The 23,761-nt window shown below is 31.9% G+C and overlaps 1 protein-coding gene across 1 annotated transcript in view; it reads left to right on the top strand.

Moving 5' to 3' along the window:
• The window catches only part of LOC147072310 (uncharacterized), a 621,588-nt gene that overhangs the window by 290,217 nt on the left and 307,610 nt on the right, over positions 1-23,761 (top strand). Inside the window, exon 4 of the mRNA XM_085947307.1 lies at positions 8,222-8,343. Within this exon, the coding sequence (XP_085803433.1) occupies positions 8,222-8,343 (122 nt within the window). The remainder of the gene's footprint in view (positions 1-8,221; positions 8,344-23,761) is intronic.

Below are 23,761 nucleotides of genomic sequence, written 5' to 3'. Positions count from 1 at the left end.
CACGTCCACTGCATTAAATTGCCGGCATTTTTTTTTTGTTATCCATGTAGACGCCCTTATATTATTATAGGTATCTTTTTTTAGACAGGGCAATGCAAACGCAATGCTCCGATGTTAATTCGAGCCCCGTAAAAGACGTCTAAAGAAATGAGATTATGATGCGAAAGAACTGCGAATGGAATAAGATTACAATAAAACACAAATGAATACCGGGAGGTTTATTTTTATTCTATCCATTTGCCGGAATTTTTCATGCATTTTACCATAATACACGATATACCAAGACATATATCAGCGGCTCTAAACCTTTTCATAAATGAGCACCACCAAACCAAAAATTCAGCTAATACTGTATTAAAGGTAAAGTAAATTACCATGTTCGATTTCGGTTCCATGTATCGGTGTCGTGCTTTAATCGTTCATGTTTAGCAATCTTGGAGAACGCATTGGAAAATCTAAGCGTTGATGTAAAACGTCGCAAAGTATAAAAATATAGTAATATTAGTAATAATAGTTGTTCTGCATTTTTTAAACACATAAATCTAATATAGTTATAGTTAATAATACGTCATTCTAAACTTGTCAATCGTTCTGACAACACTGCTCTAGGTTTATGCATTGACGCTCATTCAATATTGGTTGGTATATTCGAAGGTTGCAATACACACTATTGCACCTCTATAAATAATGTGTGTTTCATTTTCGTAGTTTTAGTAGTATTTTCGTAGTTTCGTTTCCACATTCAAACCCCTGCATCAAAATATAGTTTATGAGGTACCTATAGCTTATCTAAATTCTATTTATTAATCAGTTCTATGGGCTCCACATTGAGTTTTATAATATTGTATTTGTTTTTTTGTAAAGTAAAGAAAATCCATTTCATAAGTAGAATAAATTGGTATAAAAACATTATTGTTTTGAAATGACCTATAGGAAAAATTCAACGGTAAACCAATACATATGTACTTATAAAATTCCTAGGTGTGGGGTAAGCGTATAATGATTATACGGTATTGGTAGATAGGAAGAAAATTTTGATAACTTCATATATCGTTATCAAGTGATCGTTATCCGTAAGAGCTTTAAAAAATCGTAAATGGTGAAATAAATATTACATTGTATGTATTGGTCACAGAACAGATAATAAATAGAATACCGATAGTCTATATTCAATATGCCGCATCTTGATGCAGGGTTTTGAATGTGTGAGTGTCCTACGAAAACGAAGCACGCATTATGCACGTGCAATAGTGTGTGTAATACACCAACATTAAATAAGCGTAAATGCATAAACCGAGAGCAGTTTTTAGTATTCGACGTAAAACGTATTCTTAACACGTGTGTAAGTTTAACCCGGATTCTTCCTTACTCGAGTCGGTTACCTGCTTCGCCTTACCGTTATGTATTTCAGTTCCCATTATTTCTGAGTTCCCTGGTATTGGTATTGCTTAAGAAAAAAGTATCTATGTATCGATGCATTAACGTATCTATTAGGGCTTGCCTATCCACACCAAAAGAGTTGTAATAACTACACATGCAAGTTTAAAAAATCATATTTTAATTAATAGTAATTTTGGCTTACTGTATGCATGCATTTCACTAATTATTTTCGTACGACCTTATTACACATGAATGTATAAACCTTTTTTTATCCAATTATTAGCAAGTCTAAGTTAGTTATAAAAACTAAATAATGAAGTAATCCGCGACGTCGGTTAGTAATGAAGGAATTAATTGATATCTACCTTAATTTAATATACTAAAACCGATAGCCAACATTATAACGCAATTCGATAAGAATTATATGTAATAATTACTAAACTTATTAAAATCATCGTAATTAACTAATATGCCCGTAGCTCAATTGGAAAATCATACTGGCGTGAATTCATCAAATACCGGTTCAAGCCCCGTCGGGTGTTGTATTTTTTTCTACAAAATGATTGTATCTAGTGTGTATATTCATGAGATGTTTTCAAATTATATATATGAATGTATAAGTATTGCAACTGGTTGAGAACCGCTTCCATAGATATTATATTTTTCTAAATATTTCACTCGAAATTTATTTATTATTTGTTTTTATTACAGGAAATATACACATAAACATAAACATTTTTGTCGCCAAAAATAATAAATTGAATGCATAAAATTTAACGACGTTTCTATTGGGAGAGTATTTTGCATTTTATACCCGTCCTGACTTGACTTTAAAACATTACGGAAATGATGTTATCTAATTTATAGTAACAATGTGAATTACGTAATTTATGGAATATTTTGTTGATACTTGAGTTATCGCAATGTAATCTTTTTGAAAATTAATTAATAATATTAACTACGTAATAACAATTTCAACAATTTAAATAAATTGTTTATTCAATTTTCAAAATCCATTTTTGATACGATTAAACTATGAGAATAAATATAATTATTATAAATGAACAAGGTACTTATGCAGATCTCTTGGTCTTGAGAGATAACATTTGGTATATTGACATCTATCATCTTAGCTCCGTGTCCGGAAACTTGTACATATGCAATTCGCCGTATCACACTTAACAGTGAAATTTTGTATTCGAAATATATGGCCGAATATTAAAGACCGTCCAACCTCTTTGGATCGTATAGTGCTGACATAAATTCATGTCGAAATAAAACACGGTTCTTGTCGGTTTACTCTTTACAGGAAGCCCTTACAGGAAACATTGCAGTCTCGTGGCGTAGTGCGTAAGGCACTGACCTTCCATTCGGGAGCTCTAGGTTTGAACTCGGTTAGGATTCAATATATTTATGTGATTTTCTCAAAGCCTATGTGTTTGTTATTGTTCAAAATTACTAACGACAACCTTGTACGAAAAAACAAGGACATGGTTATTAATAATTTAAAAAAAACCTACCCAATTAATGATAATAAAGTACCAATGGAATATGCGTTGTAACTATATGAAAATAAATATAGCTATATATGAATAAAAACAATATCGTTTTAATTTTTTATTGTATACCCTTTGACAGATGTTCGCGCCCTACTACCTGTATCACCGTGGGGGTTTTACGTAGATTTTTATTATTCCATTATTTAATTATGTTTAAATACCACTGATTTTTAAATAAAGTCATCACGTTTGTGCTAAGATCAAATAAAGTTCGTAAAACATTATCTTCCAAACTATTAATTAACCATAATATTGCTTTTAGCTTTCTCTGATAAATTCTAAAGCCAGTTTCTTTTAGAAACTACAGGGGATATTATTATTTATTTACTCAATGTTAGTATTTTATGCAGTATTGATATTACAAGTTTCTGCATTCCACGAGTGAGCTTTTTTTATTTAAGTTCGTCGCTTGGGGCAGAATCTGCGATCAAAGCTTGTCCTATCAAGTAGCGGCATCATCCGACAAACCTGCATCTATAAATATTTTCTTTAAATTATCCACGGATATTTGCATTTCCTATTAGACAGGCACACGCAAGCTATGTCTAGGTATCGACTCACTTTTTTCAGTTGCAAAGAATCTCTATGAAATAAATAGTCATTATAAACGATTGATATTTCGGTTGACAATATTCTCTAATTGACAAAATTTTCAAAATTAAATCACAAATACATTTTTTTGCATCACTAATAATATATGGAGTTTCTCTCGTAAAATTGTATAAGTGCACACATACCAAAATAGAATCGGGGTTGCCTAAAGACTTAAATAATATACTCATTTTAAAACAGAAGAGTAATAATGATCAAGTATTATTATATAAGCATACACGCCTATATTTATATTTGGTATGATTTCAAATGATATAACTTAGCGATTGTAATTCTGAACAGAATTTCCAATTTCGGTATACATATCAATATTGTCAAAACTCAAATGAATATTATAAAGTTTTGCAATTTTTATTGATTACAAAAACACATTTACATGTTGGTACTATTGATTCAATGTGTAATTAGTTTCATAGCTATATAAAATAGATACCTTGTAGCTTTCAGTTGTAAGAAAAAATCATATACATTTCGGGGTCAAGAATATTAGGAGGTTTTCATAATTCAAGAGCCCTAACATATATTAATATTTAATCAGTCATGGTATCATCGCTGGGGGTCGTCACCACCCTTAAATGCAGTGATCGTCCAAGCGATCAATACTCTCCATCCCTCACGGTCCACTGTTTCTCTCGAGGCAGAGTGAAGGCTGCCTCTAGTAAGGTCCTTCACTTGGACGGTCCAGCGCATGAACGCACTTACTCTGCTTTGCCTTTTCTAGAGGCTACCCAAAACCACCAGTCACTCCTGTTTATCGGATCCGCGACGAACAACATGTCCAAATACTTCAGAATAAAAAACTATGTCTTTCATATATCGACAGCTGTTCATTTATTTGGTGTTTCTGGATAATTGACTTGATGGTATTGTGGTGCGTCCAAAAACGAAGCATTTGGTACCTAGATCACATTTTGAAGGAATTAATTATTGATTTCTGATTCCTTGCTCTTACGGTCCATTACTCTATATAGTAGGTATATATAGGAAATACGTAAATAGGTATAAATTATTTAAGGTGAGAAAACCACATATCTTATCAGGCTCTTTCTTACCTACTCATACCTGTTTAGTTTTTCTTACCTTTGTAATTATTATAATTAACAAAACCATTTTTTTCACTCAACGAATATCTTGAGTCAAACCAAAAATGCTGGTCGCCAACACTTGTTATATTTGTAAAGCGCTTAAATTGTATGAATATTAATTAATTTCGTCGTAATTAGGTAGGGCGCAGGTGGCAAAATTAATAAAGCACATTGGCCGGAATCCAATAAAATTTTCTATTGATTCATTTAACATGTTTACTGTTGTAAATATTTTTAATGGTAAACTACAGCAAAAAAAATATAGTTTTGAAAATAAATAATCAATTCTTCAAACCCATCATTATGGACAAGCAAAATCACTCTCACCGTCAAGCCCGTGACTCACGAGTGTGAGAAAAAGCTTCTCTCTGTGTCAAAGAAACCGTCCCCTTGGTTTACCTGGACTATCCTTTGCTCGCTCGCCGTTTACCTTCCAGACGTAATTACAGGTTTGCCGTCGCGTTTGCCTTCACCTCGGCCGAGAGCCGTGATGTGAGGTGAGTTGCTCCAATCATATCTCCTACTAGGTACGGCGAAAGATTCTTAATATACTGTGGATCTAAGTTGAAAGCGGTGCTTAAACTATGGAGTATTGACCTGACTTTCTATGAAATTAGTACAATTATTGTATTATACTGGCATCCCATAGAAGTATTTACAGTAAATACAAATTTGCACGATTTTAATAATTTATACACATATATATAAACGATAGTATATAAAAGATTCATCAATACCAGAAAGCTCCCATCACCTGCCGGAGGAAAATTAAAATATATAAGCACTATATTATGATATAATAAATGTATGCATTGCCTTAAGAATGTATTCAATTATTAGGGGTAGATAATATGGAAAAAAAAATGTTGTTTATTTCTAATAATTAATTATTTGTTTTCTTAAAGTTTATAAGTAAGTATTGACGTTAAATTTAGGATTAACACGACCGTGATAATGTTAACTTTTCTGTAAATAGTCTAAATAAGTAACATATCATTATGTTATTATAGAACAATAAAGTTCAAAGTAAAGGAAGGGAAAATTTGTTATTAACTTGATCGATTCCCGAATTAAACTCATTCTTAATTTACTGTATTGATATAACGTTTTAAAACTAGCCAGCAGAATGAATACATCGACACTTCAGATACATTGAAGTGGATCTGTTCAGTGACATAAAATAGAAAGTAGGTAACTAAATCTGTTGTAACTATCTCATGTTATCAACGAGCCATTGTTTGGAAAAACAAAGACATGAAAATAACTTGCCTCAAACCAATAACGACATAAATGGGATCAAGGCCAGAGTAAACATAGCCAAAGCTAGCTCTATGACGCGAAGTCTAGAAATCAGGACGCTAAAATGCATCGCAGGCAGAACATGCAAAAATTGATTAATCTGAGAATTTTGAAAAATTTGATGATGTAATCCGACGATGAAGACAAAGAAGAAAATTTTGTAATGCACGGCTGAAATAACTGTCCAAAACATCGCAATGTATGAACGATCTGCGGGTAATTGTCTTCCCAAGCGTAGAATAATAGCTAAGACTCAACTTTTAAAAAAACCTGATCTCTAGCAGTACTGTCTTTAACAAGAATAATAAGATAAACATAATAATATTGTCCTATTGACAAAACATATATCGTTATATCTCTTATTGATTGATAATTGGATTCACATTTTAATCCCATCAGTTGAAAGCTTTACATTCATGATATATTTGATACTATAATATACAAATAAATAATGATATTTACTTCCTTTGCAGATTATATTACAAACTGTAACGTTATTTCCCAGTTATATGTGACCGTTATACTCAAAACTGCTAAATAATTAAACTGCGTTTATTCGCTTGGATACTTTATAGAGCTTGGTTCACAAAACTTTTTGATACTTACGCTATTACAATGTTCACCACCCACTTGCAGTAATAAAATATCTAACAGTTTGTGGATAATATCGTTAATGTCTGTCATAAAAAAATATCAGAAAACTTTACGATTTCATTCTAGTTACATTAGTGATCTTAAGTTTAGTAAGAAAACTAGCTGGAATTTATAATCCTTTGTTCAGAAATATCAACGCATTTTAGATACAATGTTGTAATGTTATAATTAATAAATTCAATATATGTAACAAATTGACAACGTATTTTTATATTATCAATGTTATACTTATGCGTCAAATACATTATCATCACGTTATGTCATGTCACGTGCATTCACAGTAAGCTGCCGCTACTGGAAAAAAGTGTGGAATGTTGTTGTTCATGGTATTTAAAATATTATCAGACTGATGGTCTCATCCCGTAGCACATTTTGAACACTTAATTTAAACGAATATTGTCGTTAGAAAAATCTGCTGAAATCGCCTGAACAATAATAAGGTCACCTCACGAAAACCGCGCTACATCGGCAACCGCATGACTCAGTGAACGTTTTTTTATTATGTACTGCATACCTACACATTTCGCTTAAACCCGCGTTCTTTATTTTAATTTTTTTTCTGTATGGATTTTCTATTAAATAATTATGTGCGTGGTGTATTTATAGAAGCGTATCTTTCATATAAGGTACCAGTCTGAAATTATAAAACGTGTTTGTAAAATCTTAAAACTAAAAAAACTATGTTTATAAAATTGAGGTTCAATTAGAAATGGTAGGTAGACACCTTTAATTAATATAAATTTATTTAACGATGGCCGAGTGGCTTACGCGTTGGCTTTTCATGTCGCGGCAATCAGGTTCGAATCCTAGGTCTAGTAAATAGGTACACATATTGTTTTTCAATTGGTGTTTGGAGTCAGAGTATGGACCTAATAGGTTGAGCAAGTGGCAAACATACATTTTTATCGTTAAATCAAAAACGTTTTAATACAAACCCCCACTCGTTGAAGGCCCATATGCTCGATCTTAATATAATCGGAAATGGTCAAAAGAAAAGAATATGTATATATTAGAATGCCAGATAATTATAGATACAATATATTATAATCTAATGTGTCAATGTTTTAGATTGCCAATTGTTATTTGAGAAATTCTGATTTATTTAATGCATTATTTCTATCAGTAGGCCATTTCACGCTCGAGCAAATTAAAGTGCATCCGAAATCATTCAACCTCTCACCTGTGTTGGTATATTTTTTTTGTTTAATTTTGATTCAACACAATTTTGAACCAAATAAAAAATTACCACAAATCACCTGTGGCAACTATTATAGGTAGGGTAATGAAAGGGTAAAAAAAAATATTGAAACATGGTATCGGCATCCTATCGAATGAAAGTATCGTATCTTAAGAGAAAACTATCCATACATTTTAAATATTTCAAAAATTCAATTTAAAAAATAGTAAGCATGGGCATAGGGCAAAATGAATGTCGCCCCATTGTACGGTACATATTTTTTATATCGTTAGGGAAAAATAGTTTGTGTTACTGACCACACTGCGGGTGTTAGATGTTTTTAACATATCGACTCAAAAACTTCAAAACGATGTTTTTATTTATCTCATTTCGCTGTCCTTTTAGTTTCTGTATGACAATAATTGATATCTAATGTAAAATGGTTTTTTTTTCAGCGTTGGCTGGAGAATCGACGACGCCTTGCTCGCCAGCTAAGGGGTGCTGGTCCTCACACCCTTTATCTGGCCGTCAAGTTTTACGCTGCCGATCCATGTCGATTATTGGAAGAGATCACACGGTAAGAATTGTTGTTATTATTATTAATATTTTTTATAAGCCTTACCCAATATAACTTGTAATTAATGTGAAACTTATGTATTGATAAGGGGACTACTTATAATAAAATACTTTTCCACGATACTACCAATATATTTGCATTATCAACGTTTTTGTTTGTTAGTAGTTATCTTCGAATTTCAAATAATAAAATTGGTAGATGTTATTCTATGAAATACAACTGATATCCATGTAAGTAGAATCGTAGTTTTCACACTAATACATACCCTTTTTTACAGAAGCATAAAATACAATTATAATGACTAGATAAATCTTCTGAGCGTCTTAGATTTTCCGCCACTCTCGGTCTTCTGTTTTTCTCAGAGGAGAATAAAAGTTGCTCCCAGTAAGCTCCTTTACTTGGTCGATTCAGCGCGCTGGCGCTCTTTCTTTGCTTTGTCTTCCCTGGACTGGGCTACCCAAAACTACCAGTCTACCCTGATTATCCGGTCCTCGCCAAACAATACGTCCAAAAACTGTGAAATGCGTGTCAGACATATTATCGAGAGCCGTTCCTTTATCTGTAATCTCAAGATGCTTGACTACTTCGTCCTGTGCTTTGCCCAAGAAATACGAAGCATTCAACACCATATTTCGAAGGCATCAATTGCCTTCCGCTCCCTTATCATCAGGGTTTATGACTTGCATGAGAACACTAATAAAAATAATAAAAAATAAATCTACTGAATTAATGCTTATTTTAGATATTTTTTTACAAAATTACGAAAAAACTAACTATGCATAATATATTTTTTCTATACAAATTTCTCAACTTGGTTTTAATATTGTAATGCATTGACATCCGATGTTTTTTCTCAACCTTAGTTATCGAATTTTTGTTGGAAATAAGTTTAATTTAAATAGCCTGATTTATTAATATCATTTGAAAACACGACTTTATTATTTTAAAACGTTAATAAATCAAGAGAACAATCATTTTTTGCCTCTCAATTTTTTCAAATCGATCATGTGTATATAAACTACTATGCGATGTCTTCTCAGTACCTTAATTATTACACTTTATATTCGAGTGAAGTATCATTTAAATAAACCGGGTTTCCTGTAAAACAGTATCATGGTAACCAACTACTTTGCTGCGAGGAAAACACGACATGCCTGCAAAATGCACCAGACTTATATCTCAGAGTATATTGCTTTGTAAACAAAATCCTTAAGTGTAACGTGATCCCCATACAACGTCTTTGCAAGAGACTTGTAATTTACTTTATATTACCATCGTATACTAAATTTCGTCTTAATTAATATTGCATAGAAAATATGTCGCGTGGCAGTTAATTTAGATTTACAATATAAATGAATACGCGTCTTATACACTGACTTACTGATAGATACAGGATCTAAAGAATAAAAGGCCAAATGTAAACGACCATACTCAAAGACATAATATGCGTCAACTCATACAAATTTTATTCGTAAATGTGTTAATTAGGGTTTAGCCAATCTGATTTAATGTCTTTATATCATTGTCGTTATATCACAGTAATAATGTATATGTATTATTAAATTTGTAGTTACAAGATCAATTATTATTATTGAAGCGCCTAGTTTCAAAAGTCCCTAAAAAGATTTTAGTAGTTTTGAGAAAAATGAGGAAAACTCATATCTATTAAATCTGTGAACTTTATGTATTTATTATTTAATTTGTTTCATTCTAAAGAGTATTTTGGCTTTCCATTTTAAGGGTATTTGAAAAGCGCGCCCAACTATTTTAGCGGGTTCTGAAATTTACTCTAATTTTTGATCATACGTATTGACGATTTTTGGCGTTTTTTTAAATTCAATCTTTGGCCATCAGGTAACAAAAATATCCATCTAATTAAATACATAGGTACATCACAAAAATTTTCAAAAACCGTTTTCGGGTGATTTGAAACTAGGCGCTTCTATTATACCTGCATTACAATAACAATGCTAATCATGATGCATTCAAAGATATGACATATTTATTTTGCGAATGTACCTAGCTAACTCCTTGGTACAAAAGACCATCAGGAACCAGTTTTGGATTAATCCCTGAAGGAGGTCAATCTTGAGGATGTTACCATATATAATAATAATTGTGAATAATAATATTCTTTTGACCATATCCTATCCCAATAAGATCTTAACAACGAAGAATACAATTTACAGGCGGCGTTGGTTAGTTTTTTAAATTCAATTAAACCCCGCGAAACCAAGCCATAATAAAGAATAGTCAAAAAACACTATATTATTAAACAATAATATATTTTATCTATTATGTTTGGTTTAGGCAGGGTTTAAAGAATTTAAAAAAATGATCGAAGAATATGTGTAATATGTATTCTTAATCCAACGAAAACAAATAAGTATGAATGAAAAAGTGTGCACAGTTTTGTCGTAACGCCCAAAGTATAGGAAAATTTTGGCTTGGATTGGGCAGGGTGTAATTGAATTTTAAAAACTAACAAACACTGTCAACATATTGTAGTCTTAGTTCATTGAAAAAAGGGATTGCAATACCGGTATTTTAAAGCCGGTATTCCAGTATTTATCAATACCGAAATACCGGTTTTAAAAATCCAAAATACCGGAATTTTCGGTATTAAGAAAGCACACTCGTTTACGTTTTTGAAAATGAATATTGAGATAACACATGTGAAAAAATAATAAAACAAATTTCATCAAAATATATCTATATAAGTAATTGTCGCAATGAATTATCATAATATTATTTCGAAATAGAAAACATCCGGAACAAAAATGTTAGACTATTCTATAAGCGTTGAATTTAAGAATCTTTTCCTGCAGTCGGACTTATTTGCACTTGATGAACTTTTGAGGGTTTTAGTTTAAATTATTAATATATTCAAATTATTTGTAAAAAATCACTAGTTCTACAATTATTATGAACATAATAAATGCAGGGCAGGTATGTAGGTTTTTGCTTTAAAATAATATTTTAAAAGCTTTTAATAGCTATATTTATTGATCAGCACCTACTTCTGTTTTTTTTATTGTTTAAGAAATACCGGTATTCAATAATAAATACCGAAAAAACGGTATTGATATTTTCATTCGGTATTACAATCCCTAATTGAAAACAAATATGTTTGATTGACAACGTTTCATGTGCACTATTTATGTCAGATCTTAACAGCCTACCTCCACGCTTAGCCACTCAATTACTAACTGTACTACTGTACTTAACTATTCTTATATAACACTAATTTAAAATATAATTTATATAATATGCACACTGTTATATTCCATTCGCTTAGACGCAAATTACATTATTATGTTTAGTGTATTCTGACTATGCCACGGCCCCCTTATTCACTTTGTAATTGTTTCCGTAATCGTATCGCCAGAATTAATTACTGAACGTAAATTGAGTGTGGTTTTCTTTGTGGTACTAATTCCCTTGCCTTGGTTACTTTCTCGCTAATTTGGAGCCATGTTTCTGTGCGCTGCTCTGATAGTGATTGCCGATTTCCACGTACCCTATTGTACACACTCTTGATAATACGTTGTTATATTCTCTGTGGTGAATTCCTTATGTATGTATATATATATAAAAGACATTCTGTTGGTGAGTGCTGATGTCATTATTCAAATATAATACTTAACTAAATATTCTTACTAAATGTGTGAGAATATTAATTGTACCCGGACATTATTGTCCGGAAAACTATTTGTAATCTAGTCCAAGTACCTATTGATAAGAATGGTTGTATATGTATACAAACTAAAATTATTACAAGTATCTTTTTATTACCTAGTAGTGTTACCATTCTTCTGTTTTAACCGCTGACAACACTGAATTATGCCGATATCGATATCTGTATCAGCTGCATTCTGAATAAATCTGTACTGTGTGCTGCAGTGGCAAAAGCTCCATAATAGGCGATTATTCTTAAGCCTACCTTCTTAAGAAAAATATTTTTTAATTGAATTTTGACATATTTATATACTTAATCACTTCATTATTTTATGTTCTATAAAAATAATTTATTTTGCCAACGAGAGATGTCGTATATGTAGGAATGTATTACAGTATTACACAGTTTACAAAACAATCTGCAAAGGTATTAAAAAATATACCACAGCGCGCCATCTATCTTACGTAAATAAATTTCCGATTATGTGTGAAATAATTCTGATTTTTTTTCGTATGGACTTTACGTCTCGTAACCTCAGAAAGTCTGTTGATTTGTATGAAATAAGGTAAGCTCCTATTGCTGAGCCTAAAACATTCGCGCATAATATTGTTGTCACGACTGCGCACTTAATCCAAAATCATTAATAATTAGATAATTAAAAAAATAATTTCAACGGCTTTTAATCGAATATTAATAAATAAGTATTGATTGTTTTTAAAAATAAAAATAAATTTTATCTAATGATTTTTGATGGGTATAAATGTTTTGAAAAATACGTAATTTAAACACATCGCTCATTTTTATGTCGTCAATGAGTTTTTGAAGTTTCATTGAATTAGTGTGTCGTTGTCATTTATTAGTGTATACCTATTCATTAGTAGTAAATATCGTACTATTCTCGTAAGTACCTATACCTGACAAGTGTGCTCTTTTTATCAGATCTCCACAGCCCACCTCTTTCCAAAAGTCACCCTTCGCCACTGTATATCCTTAATCGTAAAATAAATATCGTTATTAATAATAAATATGATAAGTTGTAGATTATTGGGCCACGTTCTCACATAGGTACGTAAAACTACATTGCTTCATCATGAATCAATGGTTTATAATTTCGATTAGGTACATTTAAAATATTTGAAAAGGTACATACTTCTAGTTATAGCGAGTTTATTAAATTAGACTAATCACGCATTCTTGAATTATAGTGAAGTAATGAATAAAGAAACGGTACAAAACATAGTATAACAATATTAGCTTTTCCGTTTTTTATTTTTTTAAACTTTAGTCAGTGCTCCATTTTCCGTGAACCAACACTACGTATCTCATATTTTGCAACATTTTTATGCTTTCGACATTATTTGAGACAACTTGTTTGCATTATTTTAATCAATATAAGAAAAATATATGTATGTATGTAAATTATTATAGTACTTGCGGAACCTTATGTAAAAAAAATCTTAAATTATTAATTCTTTTTTTGTTTTTATAGTGTTATCAATAATCTATAAAAAAATTTAATTCCTCAGATATACTTTGTTGTAAGTATAATATGTATATTGTACATGCATTCGATAGCTAAGACAATTGTTTATTATTAAATTGTAACCAATAATTCAACCAAAAGATCCTTGGGCTGCTCGAGCGTATATCAAGAAATTTTATAAAGAAAAAACTAGTTTCATTTAATTTTATTTTGCTTGACAAAAATATTCGCCTCATTGTAAATTGAACTCAAAACAAACATACGTAATAATGATAATATGAACTATGCAGGCATACGAGGTAAATTTACTCTCACGACAACCGCCCACTTTCCTTTAGTGATGTGTTCATTTGTTAGCTTCCACAATCCGCAAGCTTGTGGAGACTATTCACCGGAGAATTCCGACCCTTGTCACATTTGCCGTCACCAATAGCTTAATTATAACAATTATTAATCCATGAGTAAGTTATATTTAACTATTAAAAATATTATGTTTTACCATGTGTCGAGTAATAATTCAATAATAATATTAAATACAGTTAGTTTGGTAGAAGTTTTTGAGTACTAACCAGAATCACTTTATGGAACTGAGTTCAACAGACGTGAAAGCTCTCTCTTTCCGTGCTTTGTTATGCTCAATATAAAAAGTTTTTCGTACTGTGTATCACCATTTGTCTGAGACATAAAATAAGTCTTAGCATAGGGATATAGTATGTACTGGCACTTGCAACCATTCTCATTGCACGTTAATTTATGAACTCGCATGGCAAAGATCGCGACAAGACAATATCGCAATCATATATCAAGTCACAAGCTTTTTGAGGCTTTGTGTTTGGCTTTTCTTCGCCAAATAAAGTAATGCAAAGAAAACAAGTTTAATGCAACCTATTTTAATCATTACTACTATTTTATGAGTTTTTCATCATTAGTCTGATTAACTTTGGTTATATAGATTGGATAAAACATTGCATATAGAACTATGAGAGATTAAACGTTTACTCGGTAATAATTCACAATAATTTATAGTGTGTTTATCTCATAGTATTTACTTTGGCTGGCGTTACAGACCATAAATAATTAGTTCAATGTCTGACTGCATAACAGTTATGCATACATTTTTATGCCGAGCTGTCTCTCTATTCGGACACTCTCAGCCTCTCTCTATCACTCTTGACGTTATGCGCCCATCTCGTATGAGGATAACCCAGGGGCCGAGTGCTTACATAGGTTCCATAAAATTTTCGGAAAGGTACTACTAGATCCATCTCATCAACAAAATTACCGGCCCATAAGAGTCTTTGCATCCCCAATACTGGGGATGCAAATTATATATATTATATATGGTGCTAGAATGTTCGCAGAGCTCAACATTCGTAAAGATGCGTAGTTTTCTTTAATTAACAGGTCCGACTATGGCATGTATCAAATGTAAAATTGATTCACGACACGTATTTCGCTCACATGTTGAGCTTGAGTATGAGTATGTGGCGAGTCAGGAAGATTTCTTGTACATCAAAAATAGTGGAGCGCTGCAGCACCGAGAAACGCACACTGTCACTCTGTAGATCGGATATCCCCATAATTTATTCGCTAAGTAAGTAGATAAAAGTGATAGAAGTGGTAAAGTGGTAGAAGTCAAAATTTCTCTTTTTTCTGAAACACCGGATTATTTCGGGATTTTAATATTTTTTATAATGTATCAACGTGTGATTTCTCTAGCCTTGTGTTATTAAGATGAAAGATGAACAATAATTGTAAATTAACATTCCGTTTATTATTTTATATACATATTGTCAAATAAAAGAAACGTAGCATTAAATTTACTTTAAATCTAATTTATTCGCAATAACATACAACATAAATGTGATTTGCGTCATTAACAATAAAACATGTTTAAAATTAAATTCCTAAATCTTTAAGAAGACGTCGGAGAGAATATTTCCCTCGAATAAATCTGTTTTTAACAAGATATAAAAAAACTGTGGATATTTGAAAACTAATTTCTTATACAGCGGCTTCAGAATTATCGCCCTACGCATTGCGCCAAGACGTAATTTATATTGAAATTGTTTTATGAGTGATATCAGATTTCTTGAGACAATGTCAAGATGTCTCTGGTATTTAGGTATTTTCACGAAACTTACATAAACTTAAATTCAAGATATGACATTCTGGTATCAATGTCATATCCTTTTACTTTAATACCAAATATTATTATAGTCACTGTGAATAATTTACGAGATCTACATAAATGCAAATACATCTTCAGTGTAACAAATTATCATTACAATACCAGTTTATATGCTATTTGATCATTTTTTAATAATAACAATACAATTCATAATAAGTATGTATTTAAATAATATATTAATATTTAAGGTTCTCAGTTTTGTGACATTTTTATGAGGTATTTCTATTAAATTTATTGATTGCTACAGATACTACAGCTACTGATAAAGAAATTGGAATTGTTGAGAAATGTTTAAATTTATTTGTTTAGTGATGATAACTTTTCATTCAGTTTTCTCCGAGCTTAGATCTATGAATTACTGCTTATCTATAAAAATTGCGTGTGGAGTGGGCAAGCTAAATAAGCTGCTTCAAAGAAACTCAACTGCACTATAGCAAAATACTATCCAATTAAATCAAAGTGATTGGACCTACCTGCAGGCAGGTTGTGGTATTTATTATCGATTCAGCAGAATAACTTGGGTGCCCTCAGAAAGAATTTAAATATTATTGACATATTTTCACTATTAATGATTATAGTTTGATTATATATTATATAATATATTAATTATTGATGTCATGTTAAAAGCAAAATAAAACATATCCATTATAAGTACCATATTTTTTCAATAGGTTCCAAATAGTAATTTCCACACCACGCGACATTTGCTCCCATATCGAGGAGTTTTTGGCAGTTAGTTAATAATTTATTAAATTAAGTAAGTATCTCAGTTTTGTTGACATATTTGGCTACACTTAAAATTATCGGTTCTTTGTTTAGGAAGTCTGCAATAAAATGACAGCGACTACAATATTTTTCGTGCGATAGGCAGAAACGCGCTACTTTACTTGAAGCCTCTCAGCCCGTCGCTCGAGAAAATTTATGCTTGAATAATGAAAAATTTAAATATTGCCAACTTGCTGCTGTTTTCCTTTTTTCGAGTAAATGAATCGGGGCTTCCCACCGTTCCGAACTGTGCCTCTACTTAGTTGCATAATTTTCGCCTGCGGCGTCGTAAATTTGAATATTTGTCAAGTTGCCGTTTTATTTACGGATTCAGTGTTTTCATTCTATTGTTATGGCGTCTCGTCGACAGGAAAGAAAAAGAATTCAGAAATTGCCGAGGGCCGGCTATTAGCGTTTGTATTTTTTTTAGCAAGGCGTCTACTAGAAAAAATTAATATGTTTGCCATCTTCATACTTAAAAATGACAAGTTTTTTTTATTATATGTAAATATATACAGAAAACTTATGTAATAATTGAACTTATTATTAAATGACATATTTTTATCAGTCGGAAAAACGAATAGTTTTTTCATTTGTATATACCGCCTCTTATATATCTCCTCCGCCATTTATATACGAGTATTTTAAAAACAAAATCAAAAACTGCCCGCCGTGTAGATTGTTTATTTGAATTCTGCAATCATTCTGCAATCATTCAGTACAAAATTTTGTTAGCCTAGTTCGAATTAAATTCGAATGTTGATACATATTGCTGGCGCACTTGCTCCAATCGGACCTCGCCCATGCTATAACCGGTCCTGTTTACTACGACACTATGTACGCCCGAAAGGGTATGCATGGCCCCCACATCCTGAAGCGTGCCCCAAAGCTAGGATCTTTGTCGGCCCCCCTACCTATTGCAAAGGTTAAAGGCAATGTGACGCTCTATAGTAACGTTTCTAAATGTCGTTCACGGTGAAATTAAGGGTGTTTAGTGTATTTTTAATACTTACATCCACTTGAATTATGTGGTTATCAAGTAATGACACAATTAAAAATAACATCACACAATCACATATTCTAAAATATGGATAACCATTATGAAATGAAAATAGCGCCGCAGGCGACTTTTTTATTCTTATTCTTATTTTTTACAAATTTGTCGTGTGTGTGTTTATCTCACTTATTTGATTGACTCGCCACGCCGCCCCCCCCAGGCTAGAGCCCTGTCAGCCCCCCTCTTGTGGAGGCCATGGCTGTATGTAAGTATAACATACATAAATAATATTATTGATTTCATTATTGAACCTTTTTTTTGAACTATTGATTGAATAAGATCAAACATATAAATGATTATAATTCTGTAATACGATGGGAAAACATAATATGCCCTTTTTGTAAATTGAGTTACGTCTCCAGACTCTCTCAGTGAGATCTACAAGATATCAAAATATGGTATGTCTGGGTTTTGTAGGATTGGAGAAATAAGCTGTGTCAATATGTGATATGTTAATTATTTGAATATCTTTCTAACTTTAAATTTGCTCAATTTAGAAAATCGTACATATCGTGTTTTGACATCTTACTTCAGAATTAATATTTTAAAGGTAGGGAATAATAATAATCTATATTAAGTAACTAGAAATCTTATCTTAAGTAGCACTGTCTTGATTTACTTTAATTAATATTATAATGTTTTCATTTAACCATCCCGTAATAACTTGAAAATTATAACTGCGATTTATTTTTTTATAAACCAATCCTTTCCTTAAATTAATTGTACACTGCAGTTAACAAAAATACTATTCCGTGAAAACAAATAATTTTCCAGAATTTTGGGATCAAGAAATTCACCAGAACCCCGAGTTTGCAAACCCTACTCGGTACGGCTTCGTCGCATATTGTCAATTATTATAAATGTACAAAAGAAAATATTTAATCGAGCATAACTTTAACCTGTACGGTGCTCACTTTTAATTGCTCAATTTAATCCGTTCATGATGCTAGCACCTCACTTTTCCACCGCGTAATCTTATTAATAAATGTTAATACCCCGTCATTATAACCGAACGTCAAGCGCTGTTTACAAGTGAGGCCACGAGTGCTTTACTTTATCACCGTGTCGAGACAAAGGCTTCGAGTATAACTCAGCTAAGGGACGCGATTTTGTTGAACAAGCAAGCCGTGTGCCTTCGCGCGCTTTTAAAATACAGTTCATTACATAATTTAGGATTTAATTGTACAAACAGCACTACGATTTAAAGTAATGGACAAAATATGGAGGTTTCCCCAATATGTCGTTATATTTTACAACAGTTCAACCGTTTTGTCAATCATACTCAATAGTCAATACAATCGATTAAAACCTACTTCGTAAACAGTATGCGATTTAAGGACAACATATTCTGTTATTACTAACTTTAAAATGTAGTGAAAATGAGAATGGTTTAAAATTATTATAATTTGAATTTATTAATCTTTCTGAGATAATATGTAATGTATATCCGCATATTTATTCAAACTAAGGGCTAAAACAACGTAAAACATAACTATCTACTAAAATTAATCACATATTAAATCATATGAATTATTAGTTGAATAGAAAAAAGTTTATTTAATTATTAGTAGCGAAATTCAGACACTGACCAGTTAATACTACATTCATTCAAGCCACAAAAGCGTATCGCCAATATACGCTAAAATTGAGAAGCGCTTCAGTAGCATGACCATGGCCCCCACATCTTGACGCGGGCCCTCAGGCCAGGATTTTTGGCAGGCCCCCCTACCTATCGCATAGGTTAAAGGCAATCTGACACTCTATAGTGGCGTTTTCCAAATGGTGTTCGACGTCAAATAAAATTCAGTGTATTTTTAGTGATTTTCTCAACCCATCGAATTATGGAGTTGTCGAGTATCAACCCACATCAACCAAAAATAGCACCGCACAACCATATATTTTAAAAAGGTAACAACCCCGATGTAATTTTTTTTACTATTAGAGTAAATTTAAAATGCGTGTTTATCTTATTTATCTGGTTATTACCCGGAGCCCCTAGGCTAGAGCCCTGTCAGCCCCCCCCCCCCTTGCGGGGGCCATGAGAATGACTATTAGTTAATTCAGTCGTACTTAGGTAAGGTTCAGGTGGCTAACTTGGTAAATCACGCTGGCTGGAATCCGATGGATTCAGGTTCGTGTCCCCTGTCTGGCACCATATTTTTCTCAAGATTTTTTCTAATTGGTATGTTTCTGTGGTGTTCCGTAATTATGTAGGCATAGTGTCTACTTATTTACTTTATTTTACAATCGTCATACCACTATCATGTACCTATATACTTTTGTCATGTTAGTCAAATTAATGATAAATTGAAATATCCACTCGATGAAGTTGAAAAAATCATCTTTTGAGTTAATACTTTTTTTTTCTTTTGAGCACGTCCGATCCTAATACGATCATATGGGACTTTGAGAGGTCTGTATTAACAGATTTTTGTTTTTTTCGAGAATTAATGGATGTTAGCCACTCGCTAAACCTCTGGCTCTAAATCCAAATTTAAAACAATATGTGTAACGGACTCAGGATTCGAACCTAGGACCCTCGACATTATAGCCCGACACGTAGCAGCTTGACCATCGTGGATTGAGTAAATATATCCCAAGGTATCAGAAGCTTTGACGCGATTTGAAATCGATTCCCCAATAACTTAATTATTGTAATGGATCTTTGTTTGTATTAGCGGATTTCTTATTAGTTTATGTTTAAGAGGTTATTTTTTATGAATTATATGAATTGAATCAATCAAGATAATAATATTATTTTTAATAGTTTTATTTGAATTCTTGTGTTTGTTTTACAAGAAAGATGTTTTTTATCGAATATTATGCTGTTATTAAAAAGATGTGTTTTTCAATGTTTTTGCATTTAATAAAATTGGATATTGCATATATATAATTTAATAATTATTATACTGATCGTGGCTCGCGTTTTTATAACTATGTATTGTGAAGATTTTTCTACTAAGTACATATAATTGTTATGGTATCTTGCATTTATGTATAAACTACAGTCTATAGTTTGTTAGCAAATGAGATCGTCAGCAATTAAATTCAATTAAAATGATTATTCCGAGTTATTCCGCGCACTTGCCCCCCAACCCAATAAATTGAATAAAAAACACTCGCCACCCGTCGGCGCCAAAAGCGATCACCTAGCAACTGAATTAACGTGGCCCCGCACACTCGCGCCGAATCATAATCACTTGCTAAATACGCGCCAATTATACTTGAGCGCCGGTAATCGGGCGTTCGCCGGAACCGGAAGGTGTATTGGGCAGACGCTTTCTAGCGGCGGCGATAATAGCGCCAATCGGCAAAAGCACGCAATTCAACAGGAGTTTGGAAACTCGATAAAGACAACGCGATTATTTTTATTCGATTTTTACTATAGATCTTTTTGAAGAAATCACCTATCTTTTTTGAGCATTAATGCAATCTGGACGCTCTCGTTTTATTTATTCTCTTGCATACTGGTACATTTATCCCGGGTCCAATGTATAAACGCGTTTCAACTGCGACATGTCGAATCTATCGATGTGATTTTGTTGTCATTCTCAAAACACATGTAACTTAATGTACTGTCGCACTTGGCATGGTGCCGGCGGTTGCAACATTGCAGGTAGTTTTGATTTATGTTTATGTTGCAGTCGGGACGATTTTTTTATGTACGACTAGATTGGAATTAAAAATGAATAAAAGTTATAGTATGAGAATATTGTATCTCCAATATTGGGACCATACCTAAATATAATTTGATATAAATAAAAAGGATTTCAAGTTATATACATTTATATTTTTATAAAAATCGATGTTTTTTAAAATAAATATAAAAAATATTAAAACTATGAATTAGTCAAAAATTTATTAAGTGATACTTAGAAAACTTAATAAACTAAATTTTAATAATAAATATGACCATAAAATATATGTAATAATAAGGTGGGTCCGATTCAACAAATTCACATTTTTTTACAATTGTTAGTTTATCTTTGGCTAAAAATAAAAAATATTTTTCTTTTTAATATTTTCAAATACACATTTGTTAACTAACAGTTGAAATTGTAAATTATCAAAAAAAATCTCATATTGCAAGCTTCGTATTTTTCCGCTAGGTTCTCTGTTGGCGTAAAGATCCCCCTTGATTCCTAAATGCTTAGCAAAGCAGTATAGGTCTCTCAGCCAGAGTTGGTGCGAACACAGATACGAAAGATTGTGTGTATTGGTGCATTTCTGAGGCAACGGGCATTGCACAACGTCTACGAGAAACAGCCGTTTGTCTTGCTTACGCCTACTTATTGCGCTTATAGCGAAAAGAGGACAACGTGTATAACGTTGATATTGATTTAAAAATTTGAAACATTCTTTTTGTAAACAATGCGTATGTGTTAGTATTGCTTCGCCTCAACTCTTGTTAACACATCTATACATACGTCCTTCAACGTGCCGTTTCGGAACACGAATACAGAGAGCTTCGTGCGTTTATTTATTTTTTTTCAAAACCACCGACGACTTGATTTCGGGTTTTTATTATGTGTATTTATTTGGTTTAAAAAAATAAAACACAATTTTATACTGTTGTCACCTTTTAAAATTGTATATATTTAATATGTATCTAGAAATTATGTACGTATACCTAATCAAGCTTCGTATGTATCACTGTCTGTTTGATTACGATTCGATTACCGTGCTCCAAGCGACAGCCTTCGTCACTATTACATTATTTTACTCGTATTATTTATATTATATTTTTTATAATTTTTTATTCAAATTTAATAGCATGTATCTGCTTATATACGCTAATGACACCGCTACCGGCACATTAATAACTATTAACTCTCATTGTCGCGTACATAACCTAGCCAAAACCAACAACAATATTATGAAGTTTCTGCCTCGGCAATAATAATAATTTTCCTCGTATAACTTCAATTACAAGCTCACTGAAAACGTTTGCAGCGCCACAAACTTCTTAGACCGCATTGTTGGTCTTGTTTCTTGTATACACAGCCAGCTTTTCATCTAGTAATTCTGGTAACCATCTAAAAGAACTTCCCAAAGTGAATATACTCAAGTAATAATATTAAATTTAAAATATACAAAAATATTGATTTTACTTTACCAAATTATAAAGAAAAAAATACTGCCAAGAAGTTGTTTTATTAAAAGTTGAAGATTGATGTGATTTTTTGTCTGACTAAAATCCTTATATGAAACGGAAGTGTAATAGTCCACCCCTGTGCATGAAGTTCCATTAAATTTTCAGAATAACCCATGGAGATAGATGTTAAAATACCGGCTTTGAAATAGCATTGAATTCTAGAAATTTAATATTAATTAAAATTAGGTAGATGCACTGTCAAACAATTTCTATTCGGCAACTATCTTGATTGAACTTGCTTCGCTGGTAAATACTATTAATACCCACCCCTTTGATAGTAATAATTTAACATATAGATCTTGAAGAAAAACCTTATTTATTACATATGAGGCTTTTAAATAATATATAATACCTAAATGACAGTGGCGAAGACTCCATACTAGGCAATTATTTGAAGCCCTACCTTCTTAAGAAAAATATTTTTTAATTGCGTATTGACCTATTTATATAATCACTTGATTATATATTCTATAACATAATTTATTTTGCCAACGAGAGATAATATGAGATAGCCAACATATGTGTAGGAATGTATTAAATAAATACACAGATAATAACAAAACAATCAGCAAAGGTTCTAATAAATGTACCACAACGCGCCATCTGTCTTGACGTAAATAAAGGTCGGATTATGTTTCAAATAATTCTCTTTTTTTTCATATGGACTTTAGCCCCGCCCAGTCTGTCGAATTGTATGAACTAACGTAAGCTCCGATCGCAGAGCCTAAAACTAAATAATTAGGTAATTTAAAAATGGTGTTTAATCGAATATTAATAAATATAGACTGTTTTTAAAAATAAAAAGACCTTTTATCTAATGATTTTTGATATGTATAAATGTTTTGAAAAAATACGTACTTAATTTAAACAGATCGCTTAATTTTATGTCGTCAGTGAGTTTTTGAAGTTTCATTAAATTAATGTGTCGTTGTCATTATCTTCTTATTTCTCGTAAGTATACCTGACAAGTGTGTTCTTTTTATCAGATCTCCACAGCCTACCTCTTTCCAAAAGTCACCCTTCGCCACTGCTAAATGAAGCAGAAGCAAGTAGCTGCCTTGTACCTTGTACTAAGAACTGTATTACTT

This window comes from Rhyacophila brunnea, unplaced genomic scaffold (genome assembly GCF_057557595.1).
Source record: "Rhyacophila brunnea isolate RB1 unplaced genomic scaffold, BYU_Rbru_1.0 scaffold_2, whole genome shotgun sequence".
Classification (NCBI taxonomy): Eukaryota; Metazoa; Arthropoda; class Insecta; order Trichoptera; family Rhyacophilidae; genus Rhyacophila; species Rhyacophila brunnea.
Note: the sequence above shows the minus strand (reverse complement) of the source record. Positions and strands in the feature narration are given on the sequence as shown.